This window comes from Arvicola amphibius, chromosome 10 (assembly GCF_903992535.2).
Source record: "Arvicola amphibius chromosome 10, mArvAmp1.2, whole genome shotgun sequence".
NCBI classification, from domain to species: domain Eukaryota; kingdom Metazoa; phylum Chordata; class Mammalia; order Rodentia; family Cricetidae; genus Arvicola; species Arvicola amphibius.
Window position 1 is genome coordinate 60,979,782 of NC_052056.1, and position 20,206 is coordinate 60,999,987.

Here is a 20,206-nt window from a genome sequence, read left to right on the forward strand (position 1 = left end):
GAGTCCAAAGAACTCAGGTCCTTTCCAAGACCGGCAAGCACTCTGAACCGTTGAGCCATGTCTCTAGCCTCCAACCTTATTTTTTGAGATAGGGTTTCTCACTGGGACCTGGGGCTCATAATGAAACTAGGTGGCTAGGCCAGCTGGCCATTGAGCCCCAGGGATATTCCTATGTTGGCCTCTGCTGCACTTGATGAGCTCACAGCCTGAACCACCACACTCAGCTTTTTACTTATGTTCTAAGGACTGAACGTAAGCACTCAAGCATGGGTCAGACGTGATGGCTAATACTGATTGTCAATTTAACAGAATCTAGAATCACCCAGGGACAAGCCTCTGGGCAAGCCTGTGAGGGAGTAACTCACAGGCTAACTGAGGTGCAAAGACCACCCTAGAAAAGGGTGGCACTGACTGCATGAAAGGGAGCATTCATAGCTGTCTTCTTCCTGACTTTGAGCACCTGACCCCGTCATCATGACGTCTGTCTTGATGGAGTGTGAGCCAAAAGGACCTGTCCTTTCTTAAGTTGTTTTTGTCAGGACAGTTTACTCCAGCGACAGAAAGGTAGCTGAGACAGCAAGCACTTCACCAACTGAGTGCCCCAGCTCCAGCCGCCAAGGCATTTTCTCTCTAGCCAGTTTTGATTAACTTTGCCACTTCTGGTTGAGACTATGAAGATTATAAGGTACAGAAATAATTTTTGTCTGATATACTGCTTCGTTCAAATAAGATAGCAAAGAAAAGAAGAAATAAACTTTAAAAACACTAGGTTCTAATTTAAATCTGGGGAAAAAGTACACATATAAGAACTTTGCTAACATTTAGCTTAAACAAGTTATTTTCAGAGAAGTCGGTAATTTTGTCTGTTTTCTTTCTTTTTTCTATTTTGTCCTTTGATGCAATAATCATTTTTGACCCTTCCTAAGTTGGTTGAAGCATTTTTTTTTAACGGACTGGTGTCTGTTTTTCATATTGAATGTGCCAGAGATCACTATGTCTTCCTATCAAAATCAAATGACTCTCTTTCACCCCAATCTTCTATTCATCCTCATGAAAAATATCAGAACACTGATCTGGTAACACCTGATAAAAGGAACTATGTATGTGGTAAATTAAATTCACTTGAGCCAATCAATCCAAGTACTTTAAGTGCAAATAGGTTCTCTATGCCCACAAAGATCAGCCTGAGCTCACCATTCACTTGTACATAAGAGTTCAGACTTGTAGCCATTCTCTATGAGCAAGCTGCTTAAAGCACAAAACAGAAATCAAGGGACACACTCTAAACCTCTCATTTGGGCAGCGTGTACTGCTCTTAGCACAAATGTCTCCAGCTAGGCAGCTATAGGGACATATACTCAGCTCATAGTGTACTCATTTCCTCTCTCATTCATAGGGGCTAACCCTCCCCAGATTTTCAGTTCTAGGTACCAGTGATACTTAACTATGGGGACCTGCTCTTTTACAGTAATATGAACTTGGAGCTCTTGAGTCATGACAACCTTGTGCACCATGAGAAAACAAATGTGCTGCATGTGTGCAACAGAATACTCTTCAGTCTTTTTTTTTTTTTTTTTTTTAAAGACTGGGTCTTGCTACATAGCCCTGACTAGCCTGGAACTTGAAAGGAATTTAATTTTGATTCATGGTACATCATAGATGAACCTTGGAAACATTACACAGAACTAAGTGAAACATGCCAGACAACAAAGGACGATATTGCAGGATTCTGTCCACACAGGTCACACAGGTTCCTGAATCAGAGAAACATTAGGTAGAATGGGTACTGGCAGCTGGGGCAGGAGGGGGAAGGAATCAAAAGTATTTGTTTTTTTAGTTTTTGTTTGTTTGTTTTTTGGGGGGGTTTCAAGACAGGGTTTCTCTGTAGCTTTGGAGCCTGTCCTGGAACTAGCTCTTGTAGACCAGGCTGGGCTCGAACTCACAGAGATCTGCCTATCTCTGCCTCCTGAGTGCTGGGATTAAAGGCGTGCGCCACCACTGCCTGGCTATCAAAAATATTTGTATGGTGGATAAAGTTACATCACTTTAGGATGACGAAAATTCTGGGAATGGACACAGAGATGACAACATGCCTAACAGTTGTACACTTAAAACTAATAATAATTACTATTACTTTATATTATTATAATAAATTCAGCTATGCATTTTACCACAATAATAAAAAATATCAAATGTGTCTGATTCAAAGGAAATGTAATCAGTCTCTTTTAAGAACAAGGACATTAAAAATCTTTAAAATTATAGCTTTTTCTAATAATCATTATCTCATGCTTCAGCAATAAACTGAGTAACACATTACAAAAATCCAAAGCATCCCTGAACTTTAATCTCAAAATTTCGTACATGTAACAGAAACTCACAACTTTTCCCCTTTCTAATCCCATGTTTCTTTACCAAGGAAAAATATTTTAATATTTTATTCAATCCAGCTATAGAAGTGTGACACAAGATTTACTTCTCTAAATTTCAGTAAGAAGCCAGGAAAATCTAAGTTTATTCCAGTCCAAACACAATGTTTCAGCAGAATGGTATTTAGTAAGAAATGCTAGCACTCAAAAGTCTTGTGTTCTTTAATAACTGCTTCAGGCCATCCCACATGGTGACATCATCCTTACCAAATAAAGCCCATTATGCAACAGCCACACACCGTATCATCACTTTCTATGTGAACATTCACCACTGTGGATGGAAGAGGGCCTGAGACTATCACAAACACTCTCTACATGGAGTATTCTTTTCAACGCTGAGCAACTTCATAAGAAACCGTAAATACAAACTCCCAAAAACTTCTAGAATGCACAGTTCAATATTAAATCAACTAAAACCCAAAATTCCTACGGAAGGACAAGTACTTAGAGTGCCATATCAAAGTAGTATGGCCACATAACAAACCACGGCACTGCTCATACTGCTCCCACAGCCCAATTATCAAACAGAAGGAACACAGTCGCCCTTGTTGAATGAAGATAACTTGATGACGTGATTGTCACACTTTTGAAACTTTATAAATTTGCCAGACTGTAGAAGTAGTTTATGCTTACATATTTCATTTTTGCTTTCAACCACTACGCCATTTCTTGATAATTTTGAGGTAGAAAGCAAGTAAAATTAATTTTTGTTTATTAACATTAACCTAGGAAAATTAAAACAACAGTATTTCATTTGTTATATCACATTTATACAAACTTGTGAATTACTTTTTAAATTCATTTTTAATTAAAATCAATACTATAAATTTATATAATTTTAAATGTTAGTTACTTTTGCTTCTGGGTGATAGGACAGATATCATTTTCCTTATTCCATCTGCTTAATACAACTAAATTCTGAAATATTATACATAAAACAGACACGAGAAGACTCTGAAAGATTGAAAAGCAGGGACCTCAGGGCTCACGAGACAGCAGCGGCAAGTTCCGTGGGTTTTGTTTCGCTGTTCTTGTTTTACTTACTTATGCTGTTTTGTCCTGAGCAACACATTCCAGACGTGGAGCTCAAGTCGCCCAGTTGGCACCCCAGAAACACCAAATCACAGTGACAAAGAAAACAAGGTGGGTGGGGCAGCTGTTAGAGCACTGGGAAAATGCTTCAGTGAGCAATCATAAACTCCCTTGGAAAACATGAAGAACAGAAAGCCTCATCAAAGAAATGGAAACTGTCAGAAAGAAATGAGATTAAAACAAAAACAAATGGAAACCAGAACTGAAAAAGTAAACCAACTGAAACAAGCACACCCAATGGATGGGCTAACAGCAGGATGGAGGGTACAGAAGAAGGTAGGGGCCAGAGAGATGGCTCAGTGGCTAAGAGTGCTTGTTGCTCTAGTAGAGGACCTAAGGTCAGTCCCCAGCAGCCATGTCAAGTGGCTTACAACTACCTATAACTCCAGCTTCAGAGGGATCACAGGCTTCAAGCCCCCAGGGCACCTGCACTCATCTGCACAAATACACACACAAAAATAAATCTTAGAAAAAAAGCAATGAAATGAAATGTAGAACATTAGAAATTCTCCATTCAGAATGAAAGACAGAAAGTGGGAAGAAAAATGAGCAGCGTCTCAAAAGAGCTGTAGAGCTAAAGCGAAACTCTAATAATAAAGTTAGCACTCTGTGAGAACAGGAGGGGCCTGGAAAAGCCACCAACTGAGAGCTTCCTCAGTTTGGAAGCAATAAATTTAGAGACTCGAGGCAATGAGCAAACCCCAAATAATTTTAAAAAGAAGAAAAATGACATTAAGATATGTCATACCTAAACATCTGAAAGCTGAAGATAGAAAAAAATTCTTGAAAACGAGAAAGAATAGAAATGACAGTAAATACCACACTGTGAACCACGAGGACAGAAAAAGGGGGGCACCTCTGAGATGCTGAAAGAACAATTGCTCCCCCAGAATTGCATCTAGAAAAATACACTTCAGGGATAGAAGAAGGAAATCAATGCATCTTCAGATGAAAAAACCAAGAGAACCTGTGGCCAGCAGAGCTAATCTAAAAGGATGGCTAAAAAAGCAGTTCTCTAAACAGAAAGGAGGCAATAAAAGAACAAACTGTAAAACAGTAAGAAAGAACAGAGTATATAGCTTGCCAGGGCTGCTATAATAAACACTACAACTTTCTCCTGACTCTACCTTTAAAAGCCAGGAATAGTGCACACATCAGTAATCCCGGCTCAGGGTGGAGGCAGGAGGGTAGAAGTCAAAGTCACCTTCCAAGAATAGTACACACAGCTAGAGGCTAGCCTAAGCCTGTATCTCAAATCAGGACTGGGGATACAGCCTGGCTAGCAGAGTGCTTGCCAACACTGTGGAGACAAAGACAAGAGGATCAGAAGTTGAGGGAAATCCTCAAACTACACAGCAGGTTAGAAGTCAGACTGGGCTACAGGAGGCAGTCTTTAAGAAACGGCAGGAGAAGGATATCAAGTCTAAGTTTTGGGAATTATGTTCTGATTGAATTATACACTAAATCTAGTTACAAAAAAGTCAGCTATCATTTCTAAATCTCATTTTCTCATCTACCAGTTTGTTTTTTTTTTTTTTTGGTTTTTCGAGACAGGGTTTCTCTGCGGCTTTGGAGCCTGTCCTGGAACTAGCTCTTGTAGACCAGGCTGGTCTCGAACTCACAGAGATCCGCCTGCCTCTGCCTCCCGAGTGCTGGGATTAAAGGCGTGCGCCACCACCGCCCGGCTTACCAGTTTGTTTTTAAGGGATGGATAAATTTCCTAGGAAACAACTCATCAAATATCAATCATAAAAACATATTTTGAACAGATTAATAGAGACTAAAGAGAATGGCTCAGTAACAATGTTTTTCACCCAATAAAAGCCAAGGACTTCATAATTTCACTGCATTTAAAGTATACTAACCTGGGGCTGAGGAGATGGCTCCGCAGGTAAGAGCTTATACTCTTGCTCTTCCAGAGGACCAGAGCTTGACTCTCAGCACCAAGGCCAGGTGGCTCACAACTGCCTTCTATCCAGCTCCAAAGGGTTCCATACCCCTGAATTCTACGGCACCTGCACTTCTGTACACATATGGTCCACACACAACTAAAAATAATAAAAATAAATCTTTAAAGAATAATGATCTGCCAGGTGTGGTAGCACATGCCTTTAATCCCAGCACCTGGGAAGCAGATGCACACAGATCTCACTACATTTCCTATCCAGTTCTAGGCTAAGAAAGGCTATAAAGTGACACCTTATCTCAAAGAGCAAAAAATAAAAGACAAAACAAAACAAAAATCATCTTTCTCAAACTCTTTCCACAGATTGAAAAGGAATGAATAGTTCCCAGCTCGTTTTACAAAGCAGGGATTACTTTACCAAAGCCATAAACAGGGTGTAAGAAAACAAAAGCACAGGAAAATATCCCTGATTGATATAAATGCAAAAGCCCTCAACAAAACACTAACAAAATGAATTCAACAACACATGAAAATGAACATTCACATGAACAAATGAGATTTACACCTCAAACAAATTTAACCGAGGAGAAAGTTGTGCCCCAAAACCTGTAAAATACTGATGAAAGAAACTAAAGAGGAACACACACACACACACACACACACACACACACACACACACTTACACAGCCCATGTTCATGGATTAGAGGAATTGTTACTATTATCAAAATGTTCGTACCACTTAAAGGAAATCCCTGGTAAAATGACACTTTCTTCTGTCTGTTTTGTTTGTTTGTTTTTGTTTTTTCAAGACAAGTGTTTCTCTGTAGCCTTGGCTGTCATGTCAGGGTGGCCTCAAATGTACAGAGATCGCATCACCAGCCTCTGCCTCTCCAGTGCTGGAATTAAAGGCACTTGACAAACTGCCCATCCCTTCCATTCAGCAACTTTTTTTAAAGTGACATTTTTCACAGAAACAATCCTACAATTAGTTGGATATAGTGGCACTTGTGTGTACTCCCAACTAATCAGGAGGCCTCAGACAGAGGGTCTCCTGATCATAGCCTATGCAACACATTAAGGCTCTGTCTTTTTTTTAAGATTTTTTTTATTTATTATGTATACAGGGATCTTCCTGCATGTATCTTGCAGGCCAGAAGAGGATACCAGATCTTATTACAGATGGTTGTGAGCCACCATGTGGTTACTGGGAATTGAACTCAGGACCTCTGAAAGAGCAGCCAGTGTTCTTTACCTCTGAGCCATTTCTCCAGCACTGAGGCTCTGTCTTTACAAACAAAAATAAACAAAAACCCCTGGGTTCAATTCCTATCACCAGAACCCCACCCCCCAAAAAAACCCCAAAAAACAAAAAACCAGTTCTAAAATGTTTATGTAACCATAAAGACCTTAAAGAGCCAAAACAATTCTAGGCAAAAAGAACAAAGTTAGAAGCATTATACTGCCCAAATCCTGCCAGAGTGTAGCTCTTAAAATGGAATGGCAATAACATGAAAATAAACAGCCAGTGGAAAAGGCTAGAGCCCAGAAATAATTCACATTATTTTTTGGTCAAAAGACTCTTAAGGACACTACCAAGAATCACAACTGGAAAAAGCAGCCTTTTAGTAAATGATCTTGGATATCCACATGCAGGAGACTGAAATCGGGGCATGGAGAGATGACTCAACAATTGAGAGCACTTGCTGCTCTTGCAAAGGACCAGTATTCAGTTCTCAGTACACATATGGCAACTCACAATCATTTGTAACTCCAGTTCCAGGGGATCAGATGACCTCTTCTGACCACCCTGGGCACCAGGCACCCATATGTGGTGTACACACATACAAAGGCAAAACCACAAATACACATAAAATATCAAAAATGTAATTAGACTCTTACACCATGCAAAAAGATCAACCCAAAATGTTATTAAAAATCTAAATGTAAGAGCTGAAACTATAAAACTACTAGAATAAAATAGGGGAAGCTGGTTGTGACTTCCCAGGACGCCACCTTTAATCCCAGCAGAGCAGGATCTCTGTAAACTGGAGATCAGCCTGGTCTACAGAGTGATTTCCAGGACAGCCAGGGCTATATAGTGAGACCCTGTTTCAAAAAAAAAAAAAAAAAAAAAAAATCAAAAAACATCCAAAAGACAAAAATTTAAAAAAAAGGGGGGGAGGAAGAATCCATGATATTTGTCTAGAGAATGCTTTGGAAGTGACCCTTCCATAAAAGGCAACAAAATGTAGAGTAAATAAATGGTCCTAAATACATACAGAAAGCAAACAACTCCAAGTAACAAACTCTATCTCAATACCAAGAAAATAACCTAATTATGAATGGACAAAGATGCTAGGCGGCAGTGGCGGTAGGTGGCACTCAGGAGGTAGAGGCAGGCCCATCTCTGTGAGTTCAAGGCCAGCCTGTTCTACAAGTTGAAGTCTAGGACGGCAAGAGCTGTTACACAGAGAAACCTTGTCTAAGAATACCAAAAGAAAGGTGGGGGAGATGAACAAAGACAGGTGGCAAGATGGCTTCCCTTGCTACCAAGCCTGATAACCTGAGTTCAATCCTTGGGGCCCACAAGGTGCTCCTACAGACTGTCCAGGACCCTACATATACATTCACAGCACGTATATGGTAGCCTTTGTACACCCGCCCCCCACAAAATACAATGTAATAAAAAGTTGAATGGACAAAGAAGCTAGATAGATATAATTAAATGGGAAAAGATGTTCAATATCCCTAATTACCAGAAAAAACAAAAATAAAAACACATACCTCACCACCTGTCAGAATGGTTATTATTAAAAAGATAAAGATGAGAAGTGTTGATGAGGATGTGAGAAAAGGCAAGTCTTGTACTCCGTAACAAATGACTTTATGACCCAGCAATCACTTCACACTCAGTTGGACAAAACTGACCTCCAAGCTTCAGAAGACATTTGACCTTAACCCTGCAGCCCTTTCCTGATTCCTTCTCACTTCTCCTGCGGAACCAGTGATGTGGACTGTATCACTATATATGTGCTGCTTTTATAGGCTGATGAATAAAGCTGTTTCAGCCAATGGCTTAGTAGAGTGAATCTAGGCAGAAAATCTGAGCAGAGATATATAGAGAGAGTAGATGGAATCAGAGAGACACCATGTAGCTGCCAAGGAGACAGATGCTGGAGCCTTATAGGGAAGTTATAGCCTCATGATGATACATAGATGAATAGAAATGGGTTAATTTAAGATATAAGAGCTAGATAGGAATACAAACAGTATTGTAATTAATATAGTTTTGTGGGATTATTCGGGTCTGGGTGGGTGGCCGGTAACAAACGAGCAGTCTCCATCTACAAACCAGCACACTGATTTTTAAGGTAAACACATCCTTGATTTTTCTTTACAATTTTAATGTTTATTTAAACTACACATATTGTGCCAAACATCGTGTTCAGCATTATTTCTATGGTTTGACCATGCAATAAACATGTTGCAGCAACTCATTCATTTTCACTGCTAGGAAGTCACATAAAACAGATGTTTCACAACCAACTCACCTGAGTTGTAGAACATGAATACTGCTACAAACATTTACGTGATGCCCACATGCATACATAAACACAAGTGTCTTTGGAGGATGCATCTCAGAGTTGACTTTCTAAACCACAGAGCATATGCACTTTTAACTGTGCTGGACAATCCAAACTTGTTTTCAAAGTCAGTGCTGATTTCAACTCCCACTTCCATGAGCAGGGCATGAGTGTCTCCACTCTTTCCCTTCTCTCCAGTGTGTGGTATTCTCAGCTCTGTCTGTGGGTCCTCAGTGTGGTTATTTTCCATTCACTTGATTACTGAGGAGGTAAAGCATTTCCCACATATGTATTGGCCATTTGGAATTCCTCTTTGGTAAAGCTCAAATGCTTCCTCAGCTCTCTTTTTGTTTGCAGAAATCCTATGTTCTACATACTATATGCATTTATTGGAAATAAGCCTTTTTCACATGTGGCTTCTCTTTATGATGTGCAAACTGTTCTCTAAAATGTGTCTTCAGTGGAAAATTTGTTGTCTATAAGATAGTGTGTGTCTGTGTGAAGCCTAAGATTATGGATTGTATGTATGTATGTACATACATTCTTTTCATGGCTGGCCTCAAACTTGCCATGTAACCAAGAATGACTCTGAACTTCTAATCCTCCTGCCTCTCTACCTCCTGAGTGCTAGGATTAGAAGCTATTGGCTTCCTTAGAAATTCAAAATAATATTCATTTGCTTGAATTATTATATTTACAAAACTCTTTTCCTCAAGCAAAAATGGAATAACTGCCTCGTAAATGAACTGAAGAGTATCTGATGCTACATAACTTAAGAGCTATATTTTATATTACTCTACCTCCCAAAAACACATATGTAAAAGAAATCAGAACTTGAAAGAATCTTGGCTAAACGCTGCTGGCATTACTTCAGTCTCCACACTGACTCTGTGGTCACCATCCTACTATTTACCCTTCTTGTTTCAAAAGTCATCCCAGCACAGAGAACCATGGATTTTCTCCCTGAAGCTTCAACTGAAACCTTATTTTTAAATAGCTTTATACTAAACTACCACAATTCCTTACACCACCATAGTCTGTCTCTCTTTATAAGCATGTGAGTGTGTATGAGTATTTAGGTGTGTGATCTAATAATGAAAATCTTTTTATGCCAGGTCCCTTTTCCACAGGGAAGAAGCATGAAGATGAAACTCTACTAGCGCCAAAGACTTCAGCTTTTAAATTTCTCGTGTGTGTGTGTGTGTGTGTGTGTGTGTGTGCGCGCGTGTGTATGTGTGTAAAGGCACAAGGATATGGAGGTCAGAGGACAACCTCAAGTGTCAGTCCTTGCCCTCCACTTTGAGACATGGTCTCTCTTATTCACAATGGTCACACAGGCTAGCGGGCCGTCAAGCTTCTCCTGTCTTCACTTCTCACTACCTGACAGGGCAGGATGGGATTAAAAATGCTACTGCAACTGTGTCCAGCTTTTACTCGAGTTCTGTGGACCTGGACTCAGGTCATCAGGCTTGCAAGGCAAACACTTAACCCTCTAAGTCATCTCCTTAGTCCAACATATTGAGGTTTTGTTGTTGTTTTTCGAGACAGGGTTTCTCTGTAGTTTTGAAGCCTGTCCTGGAGAACTAGCTCTTGTGGATCAGGCTGGCCTTGAACTCACAGAGATCAGCCTGCCTCTGCCTCCCAAGTGCTGGGATTAAAGGCGTGCGCCACCACTGCCCGGCTTGTGAGGATCTTATAACTGAGTCCTGCTTTTGTGTCACCATCCCTTTGCCTCTGCCCTCACCTTCTAAGCCTCTACTCAACAGCTGTCACAACGCCGCCTTCCTGTTTTCACAGATACAATAAACTGTTAAGGTAAGTATGGTCTACAATATAAACAATACAGAAAAATTCTAGTTCCATTTATTATGCCTCAATATCACTGCCAAATACAATTCTCTACAGTGATGAAAGGTTCTACTTATTTGATGATTTTAAAACGTTCTATCAGTTCTATGTAGTTCAATATAACAGACAAAAACTGCCCAATATGAAACATCTAGCTCCTGAGCACCTGAAATGTAGTTAGAAAATCTCAAGAACCTATTTTCCATTTATCCATCCATCCATCCACCCACCCACCCACCCATCCATCCATGTACGCACCCACCCATCCACCTATCTACCCATTTATCCTGGATATAAGATGCCATATGTAATATAAGATGCAGCCTAGTTACACATGCTAGGCAAATACTCTACTTGAAATTAAGATTTTTTTATGTGTTTAAGTGTTTAACCTGCACGTACATTTGGGTATCACATGTGTGCCTGGTGCCCACAGAAGTCAGAAGAGGGTGTTAGATCTCCTAGAACTAGAGTTATGGATGATCGTGAGTCATGAGTGTGCTGACACCCAAACTTAGATCCTCTATACGAGCAACAAGTGCTCTAACCAGTGAGCCGGCTCTGCAGCGCAGATTTTAAATTTTACGTTTTTGTGTGTGTATTTATGTGTGTGTGTGCACATTCAGGTGCACACTGTGTGTCACAGTGTACATGTGGAAGTCAGAAGACAACCTGCCTGTAGTTAGTTCTTTCTTCCCAGGACACACGTTCTAGGGATCATTTGAAATTAACAGGTTTCACTTGGGACAGTGGACCCTGCACTTTGCCTGGCCAGCACAGCAGAGCTGACCCTATTGACAGTGGTACAAGTAAACCCACCCTGAGAACTTGAGCATGGAAGATCTGGGCCTTGCCTCTCATCTGCCATACAGTGTGTGTGTGTGTGTGTGTGTGTGTGTGTGAGAGAGAGAGAGAGAGAGAGAGAGAGAGAGAGAGAGAGAGAGAGAGAGAGAGAGAGAATGCTCCTCCCCCACCTGTGGTAGGTGGGAGAGATGGCCCTAAGGTCATAAAAGCGGGAGAACTGTCTGCCCCTCATCAGCTGCAGCACTCAGGAGAGTAGCCCCTGCACCTCACCTGGGCAACATAGTTGAGCTGGCTCTGATGGTCCAGGTGTGGCAGAAAAGACCCTTAGGTGAAAGCAGAACAAGTCTCGCCCCTTGCTCATCACTGCAATGGGTGAACTATCCCAGAGACCTGGAAAGCTCACCCAGGTAGTAAGGATGGGGGAGAACTGGGGGAGGGGGGGCGGAGGGGGGGAGTTTGCCAACTCGGAAACTACCCAGGCCCAGAACCAGGGTTATGAGTTGACCCACCCCAACATCCACTTCATCTGTGATCTGCTGGAGTATATAAAGGGACCAGTCCTACAGACCCAGAGTTGCAGGAATGTCGCAACACAGAGTCCCAGAGAGGGCCAGCATCAATAGTGTAGCAGAACCAGACCAAGACTCTTTGCAATGGACACGTGCAAGTGAAGATGTGTGGACAAAGGGTGTACTGCGTGGCTCACTGAGATTCCATGCTTCCACCATGCTTCCATGATGAGATTTTTCCTTTTTTGCCTCTTAAATTTTATTTTATTTTGGGTGAGTATTGCAATGACAGTGGGCAGATATGGAGGGACAGGGAAATGAATGAGATCCAGATGCATGATATGAAATCCACAAAGAATAAATGGGAAGGAAGGAAAGAAAAGAAAAATAAGAAGAAAGAAAAAAATTATCAGGCTTGGTGGGCAAGTGCCTTTGTACACTGAGCTATCTCGCTGGCCTAAATCTTTTATTTATTTATTTATTTATTTATTTATTTATTTATTTATTTATTTGAGACTGTTTCTCCGTGTAGCCCCGGCTGTCCTGGAACTCACTCTGTAAACCAGGTTGATCTCAAACTCACAGAGATTTACCTGCCTCTTCCTCTCGAGTTCTGGGCTTAAAGGTGTGTGCCACTATTGCCTGTCTAATGTTTTATTTTTAATAGATATATATTTTAAGATAAAATCTCATTACGTTGCCCACTGTTGTCTGATACAAGATTCAAATTCCTGTGCTCAAGTAACCCTCCTTAGCCGCTTGAGTATCTGGGAGCCCAGGCACATGTTCAGCTTCATTCATTCATGAGCTGCTTGACTGAAAACAAGGTCTCACTAGCTATCTTAGGCTAGTCTTAAATTCCCTATCCTCCTGCTCAGCCTTCTAAGTGCTAAGATTATAGGCAAATACCTCTAGATCTAAAAATATTTTTAAGAGCATCTATGGCTAATGACTATCACACTGAAAAGCACAGTTCTAGAAAAATTCATGTATATACACATATCATGATTGATATAAAAAAACACATTATTTCCACTTAAGCCCTGGCACTCTGGTACATATTTCCAAGACTTATAAAACCATCATTTTGTGGGCTACAGATTGCATTCTTGACAAATTAAATGGCATTTTAGATGTCTCCATTCTTCTTCCTTAGGAAATAAGTATTCATTTTTTAGTCTCAGTTCTCATGACTTTGATGACACTGCATTATGTTGGTGCACCTATTACATCTCCATTTGCTTTCTTCTCAAGTGTGAAATCTAATTCTTCCCTCTCCATCCCCACCCCTCCTGTTTCTTGTTTTCTGTCTCCCATACAAAAGCTATTTCTTACACTTTCAACTATGACTCATGCTTGCTGTCTGCGAAATCCGACCTATCTGGCCATCTCACTGTACGATCTAAAGCACATCATTTAAACTGAGACGGCTTCTCCTCTGTGAAGCAACTCGGATGGACACCACAGCTCCTTCAGGCTTTAGAAAGCTATGAACTCTGGAACAGGTCTAGTTAATAAATTTTGTTTGCTTTTCCTCGGGGTGATTCCACCTTTTCAAAATGCCAGAAGACTCACTCTTCTATTCTTAGAGAAAGAATCGGAATCTCTGAACTTTCACTATCATTTTCTTGAATTTATGCTCTAGCCCCAGCTTTATTCTAAAGGTCCAGGTTTGTATTGCTTTTGGCTGTACACCACTAACCAGCAGTGCTACCAAACATGCTACCAAGGAAGGTCTTAGGCAAACAAAAGAAAGCTTAGGTTTCAAATCTGTATGACACTGTGATCAAAATACAAACTTTAGCTAGGCGGTAGTGGCACACGTCTTTAATCCCAGCACTCAGAAGGCAAAGGCAGGCAGATCTCTGTGAGTTCAAGACCAGCCTGGTCTACTAAGGTAGTTCCAGGACTAGTTCCTTAGCTACTGAGAAACTCTGTCTTGAGAAACCAAGAAAAAAACTCAAACAACAACAACAACAAGAAAACAAAACAAAACAAATCAAAAAACCCAAGCTTTAGAATAATATGTATATGACTATTCGTGGGACAGGGTCTCACTATCTAGCCTTAAACTTCCTAAATAACTCAGGCTGCCTCAACTCCTTGATCTTCCTGCCTCAGCTTCCTAAAGATTAGGGTTATAAACATATAAACCCTAGCATATCTGGCTAAATATGAATGTGAATCCTAATTCTGTTGCTTTCTGGTTGTGAAGTCCTGATTGACTGAATTTTAACATCTCCTGAGTCTCAATTTTCTAATGTGTGGAATGAAATATAATAAATTATCACTCACAGCCCACACAATTGTATGCTTAGCACAATTTCGGATCATGGGAAAGGCTTGCTGCAGTGAAAATGTGTAAGTGTGGAAAAGCTAGTCCCAGCCTGGAATGCTACTGGGAAATGGTGGAACCGTTAGGAAGTTGGGTCGCTGGAGTTTTGTCCTTGAGGAAATGCAGGGAGCTCAGCTCCTTCCTGGTTCTGTTTCCAGGCCATCACAAAATCAGCACACCTCTTCTGCTTCAATAACTTGGTAAAGTGACCAGGGACTAAAACTTCTAAAGTCAGGAGCCAAGTAGCCTTTCCTCCTCCTTTGAAAAAAAGTTTGTTTTTAAAAAATCATCTTTAATTATATGTAAGGGAAGGAGGAGTATGTGCACTCCAGGGCAGGCACCTCAGGAGGCCAGAGGTTTTGGATCTCCTGGGGCTGGAGTTGCAGGCAGTTCAAGTCTCCAAGAGCAGTATGTGCTCTTAACTACTGAGACTTCTCTCCAGCTCCATTTCCTCCTAAGCCAAGTATCACTGGTATTTTGTCACCGCCGCAGACAACTCTGATTGGGCTTAGTAAGTGCCAAGCATAGTAATAGTATTACTTTTCTGGTTCTCCAGGATCAACAGCTCAGCTATCATTATTTATTTATTTATTTTGTTTGTTTGTTTTTCAAGACTGGGATTCTCTTTGTAGCTCTGGCTGTCCTGGAACTCACAGAGATCCTTCTGCTCCTTCCTCCCAAGAGTGCTGGGATTAAAGGCATGTGCCATCATGCTCAACAGTATCTACCCTTTTAAACAAACTGGGGGAAGAGAAATTCAAGAAAATTCTAATTATGTCCAGGTATAAATGGTATGGGTAATAATAAGTGCTGTATCATAGGATGTAACTTCTTAGAAAGAAGCAATTCTACCATGGACATTCCATACTTAATCAAAGAACAATCTGTGAGCAAACTCTGGTGCAATTTTACATGCTTTTAAGTCTTCTATCGCATCTACTCTAAGCAAAATAGATTTTAACTACTGTACTCTGAATTCAGGCTGTAGAGACGGCTCAGCTATTAGGTGTGCAGACTGCTCTTGCGGGAGGACCTGAACTGATGCCCAGCATCTACAACAGGTAGCTTGCCCTCCAAGGAAGCTGGCACCCTCTTCTGGTTGGGTAAAAAAGCACCTGCACTTCATCCATACATGCACATACCCACACCGGAGACACACATACAGTAGACATCATTTAAAAAGTAGTTAGTCTGGACTCATCGAGAGAGAGAGAGAGAGAGAGAGAGAGAGAGAGAGAGAGAGAGAGAGAGAGAGAGAGAGAGAGAGAGAGAGAGAGAGAACGGGGCTCCGATCTTAAAGAACACTCTCTTCCTCTGTCCCTGGCTACAGGTCTGTGAGCACATTATTAAGTATCTCTATGCTCTGCTTTCACTATCTACAAGAAAAGCAATGCCTCACTGCACACACAAGCTACTTGGTACAGTGAAGAAAACAGAGTTAGATAAAAGTCTATCAGTAGTAGGAGTATCTCTGAGTTATTTTTCCTATGAAACTGGATGTAATCATATTTAATTCATATGCTGTGTATATTTAACAAGGCAGTATGTTTAAACATCTAAGGATTAATAACAAATAATGAACACTCAATAAATTATGTCATTGCTATTAAACTGCCTGTTTAAAACTATTTTTGTTCTAATTATAAGGACTGCCAAAGTTAGAAATGAATCTGGTCTAACAGGTTATAAAATACTTTGTGATCTTTTTAATCTCTTTTTTATACTTTTGACCAGAGAAAATGTCAACCAACAATAACACCTTTCACTTAATATAGTAGCGAGAACATTAACGTATGAGTAATAATATACATAAAAAACCAGAGCTCAAAAAGGAAAACTCTCCCTGAGATTAAATATTATTTCTCATAAGTGTCTGTTTTTCTTTGTCAATAAAACTTTTATTTCTTGATGGCTCAAACTGTTGCTTCCAGAATTACTTAAGAGCAGATAAGATAAGCTAGATAGACTCCTATGTCACCTTTTTCTTTCCCTCCAGGCTTAGTGTAGCAATACTGAAGTGACTCACCCTCAGTATAAAAATCACTCTGCCCATCCGCCTCTCCCGAGCAGAATCAAAACGGCAGGGCTATGAATGGCAATCTAGATGGTGCCTACCAACACACACACACACACACACACACACACACACACACACACACCAACATTCAAGTACCTGTGTACTCTTACCTTAGCAAGTCTGACTTTAGTACCATCGAGTTAAAAAAATACAAATTATATTCAAAGGACAACTTCCCAAAATAAGCTTTAGTAAGCAGAAAAGTTTCTTTAAAGATAATAATTTTTAGCGGAAATTTAACATCTTTGTTTTCAATTTTTTTTAGTGTTTAGTGGAGTGTGTGTGTGTGTGTGAGTGTGTGAGTGTGTGTGTGTGTGTGTGTGTGTGTGTGTGTGTGTAGACAACTTTCAGGAGTCAATTCTCTCCTTCCCCTATGTAGGTTCTGGGGATCAAACGCCAGTTGCCTGTCAGGCTTGGCAGCAAGAGCCTTTTTACCCACTGAGCCATCTCACCAGCCCAGTTCTATCTGTTTCCCAACATAAGTGATTATATGTAATAATTACCAATCTTTGCTGACTACAGAAGCTTAAGAAAGTATTAACTCTAAGATTTTAAAATTAACCAGAATGAGGATGACACAATGTATATTGAACATTCACTAGCTATACAAACACAAAATATTTATACCACTTTGTAAGGTACCTTTCCCCTTACATTTATGTAAAACATAAAGACTCAATTCTTAATCTACTCCCCGAGGAAACTATAATTTAAACACAAGAGGAACACATTATAGTGTGCTGAATACCTCAGTCACCATACATTGTTTCCCACAAGTAAGGAAACCAAATAATACTTAATTCCCACTCTCTTTCCTGTCTTAAACAATATAAGGCGAAGTAATGTTTTTAAAGGGAAAAGCAAATATAGATGAGGTAGACAATATCCTAGTTTTTTTTCTCACTTTTTTTTTTTTTTTTTTTTTTTTGAGGACAGGTCAGAGTGGAAAACGAAATCAATGAGCACCTAAAGATGCGCTATTTTTACAAGTATTTTTCGGTAAGTCAACAGACGGAGGCAGAGAATGAAGCTAACAACGTTGGAGTCCACATTACACACACACACACACACACACACACACACACACACACACACATATATGAAAACGCCAGGGCGGACATGGGTCCTTTGACAACGCAGCACCCAGCGTCACCCGTCCTACGATGGAAGATCCTGCTTGCCACAATCCCCAACTCTCAGCAAAGTCAATTTGCAGCCCAAATCCAGAGGGCCTGAAGTCACCGGGGTGGGGCAAAAGTCTACAGAGGGCACTGATAGCGGGATTTCTGAAAGCGACTCAAGAAAAGATCATCATCCTGTCAGTTGCCCGGCATTGGGGATGCTGCGCGCCGCCGCACCCCAGGCTCCCCGGCTGGCCAGGCCGGGGGGGTGGGGGGGTTGCACGGTTCGGCCAGCCTCCCCAGTTACCCCGGTCACAGGAACCTCGAGCCGGTCGCCACACGCCCCCACCCGACGAGCCCCTCCCCACCCCGCTGGTTCCAGGCTGCAGGGATGCCTGCGCCCCGCTCACCGGCCCGGGTGGTGTCCGTCAGGTCATGGTTGGCCGCTCCCCGGGGAAACTCCCTCAGTTTCCGGCCGCTCAGGCTCAGCACCCCGGTGACCGCCGCCTCCTCCAGGGCTCGGTCGACCGAGCGGCTCCACGAGCCCGGGCCAGGACCAGGGCCTAGCCCAGGGCTCGGTCCACAGTTTGCACCGGAGAGGTTTCCCCCAGACGCCACGGGGCCAGAGTACTCCGCAGCCGCTGCCACAGCCACCAAGCCCGCGGCCGCCATTTCCCAGCCGACAACTCTCTGACCCGGTCTGCGCATGCGCCACCCGAACCGCTGGGTGGGCGGGGAAAGGGGCTCGCGGACCCCGGCCAGCACTCCCGGACGGGACGCGGTGGTGCCCCGCCCATACCGAGGTTTTCTAGGGAAACTCAAGGGACATCATAGAACTGCAGCAGCCCTCTTCACTGAGCTCCTAGCGGTCTAAAAGACCACTACAAAAACCATCTTTAACAACCTTCCTCAACATCCTGTCTTCCTCCCTCAGCGGTGGATTACACTAAACAGCAAGGATTGTTGGCTCTGCTCCAGCCAGAAACTTGTGCAGTTAGCGGTGACTCCATGGGATGTGCCTGAAATTGTCTCTCAACTTGTAACCATACCACCAATGATTTAAATTGAGATTTGCAGAAATACTATCAGTCCTTGGGGGGGGGGGGTACTGTGTGCGAAGATCGGCTACAAAGTCCCTAATTCTTGTTAAAATTGTTAACGTATTTTAGATTCTACTTTTTACGAAAAGGCTCTTAATGAAAACAGACATCTAAATAGTATGACTGTGCAGGTTTTATCTATGACTGGAGCAGAACGAAAGTATTTAAGTCTAAAATCCGAGTCTGCAACCAAAACTGAGAAAGACAAAATACTCTGCCTGTAATATAAATGTAGGGATTAAATTTAGAACCGAAAGACCAAAACTCAAACCATTCAGATAACGAAAAACTGAAAATACCACTCAAATTTAAACGAGTTAGACATCTCTAATACCACACTCTTATTTCCCCAAATCTGTTTTAAACTCAAGCCGTTCCTAACATGTGATGTAAATTTCACTTACCATTAACTTTAATTTGCTGTGGAAAATACGAAGGGCTGTCAGATAAAATCTCTTTCCTAAAGAATTAATCTAACCTTATTGTGGAATCCAAGGAGGCCAGTTACAGAAAGACATGAAGAGGGGAGTATTATCTACCAGAGTTCACAGCAAAGAAAACTCTCTCACAAGAACGGTTCTGAAGGAAATCTCTAGAATTAGGAGGTAGAATGGAATGACAGAGGAAACAAAATTCCATAATGGAAGATGAGTAAACACATATCAGCTATGATTTTGATGCATGTAAGAGCATTAAGACACAAAGGAGAAACTCCATTTCAGAACATTTAAAAAAAAATGTGAGTTGTGAGAAGCTAGTCATCATTCAAGGCCCAACTTCAGGAAATCCCAGACAAGTACTTTCCTGAGTTCCTAAATTTAAGAAGTTGTAAAAAATGTTTCAATAATAAAGGTGATTAGTAAGGACTGCTCAGAGAACTGCTCTATAGGACTCTTAAAAAAAAAGTCCCAGTGTAACCCAGGTTGACCTTGGCCTTCTGAGTCCTCAGAATACAAAGCAAGTATATGATACTTGATACCATGCCTGGCTCTTCACAACTAGTCCTTCAACAAATTATTAATGTCTATGAATGAGTCATTTCATGGTAAATAATGTTTAGTCCTTGTCGAGTAATGTTTATCCAATATAGGTATTTTCTGGTCTTTCTGAAACTTTGTTAGTCGAAAAGATACTAAGCTAGCCAGGCACGGCAGCACATGCTTGTAACACAACCTCAACAACTTGAGAGGTTGAGGCAGGAGGATCCAGGGCAGTCTAGCTACAAAGGGATACCTGGCTTGGAAAAAGCACAAGATTAAGCTGGACTGGGAAGATGGCTCAGTGGAGGAAAAAGCTCATCACACAACCCTCAGAGTTGAGTCACACACCCATGGTGGAAGGGAGAACTATTCTTTGACCTGTGTGTACCCACTCACACATCACACACATAAACTCTATAT

General features: G+C 41.4%; 1 protein-coding gene across 6 annotated transcripts in view; it reads right to left on the reverse strand.

Moving 5' to 3' along the window:
- Positions 1-18,378, reverse strand: part of Lrch3 (leucine rich repeats and calponin homology domain containing 3) — a 97,765-nt gene extending 79,387 nt beyond the window's left edge. For all 6 annotated transcript variants that reach the window (XM_038345290.1, XM_038345288.1, XM_038345286.1 and 3 more), the window contains exon 1: positions 18,117-18,378. In XM_038345290.1, coding sequence (XP_038201218.1) covers positions 18,117-18,378 — 262 coding nt within the window. The remainder of the gene's footprint in view (positions 1-18,116) is intronic.
- Between the last annotated feature and the right edge of the window lie 1,828 nt (positions 18,379-20,206).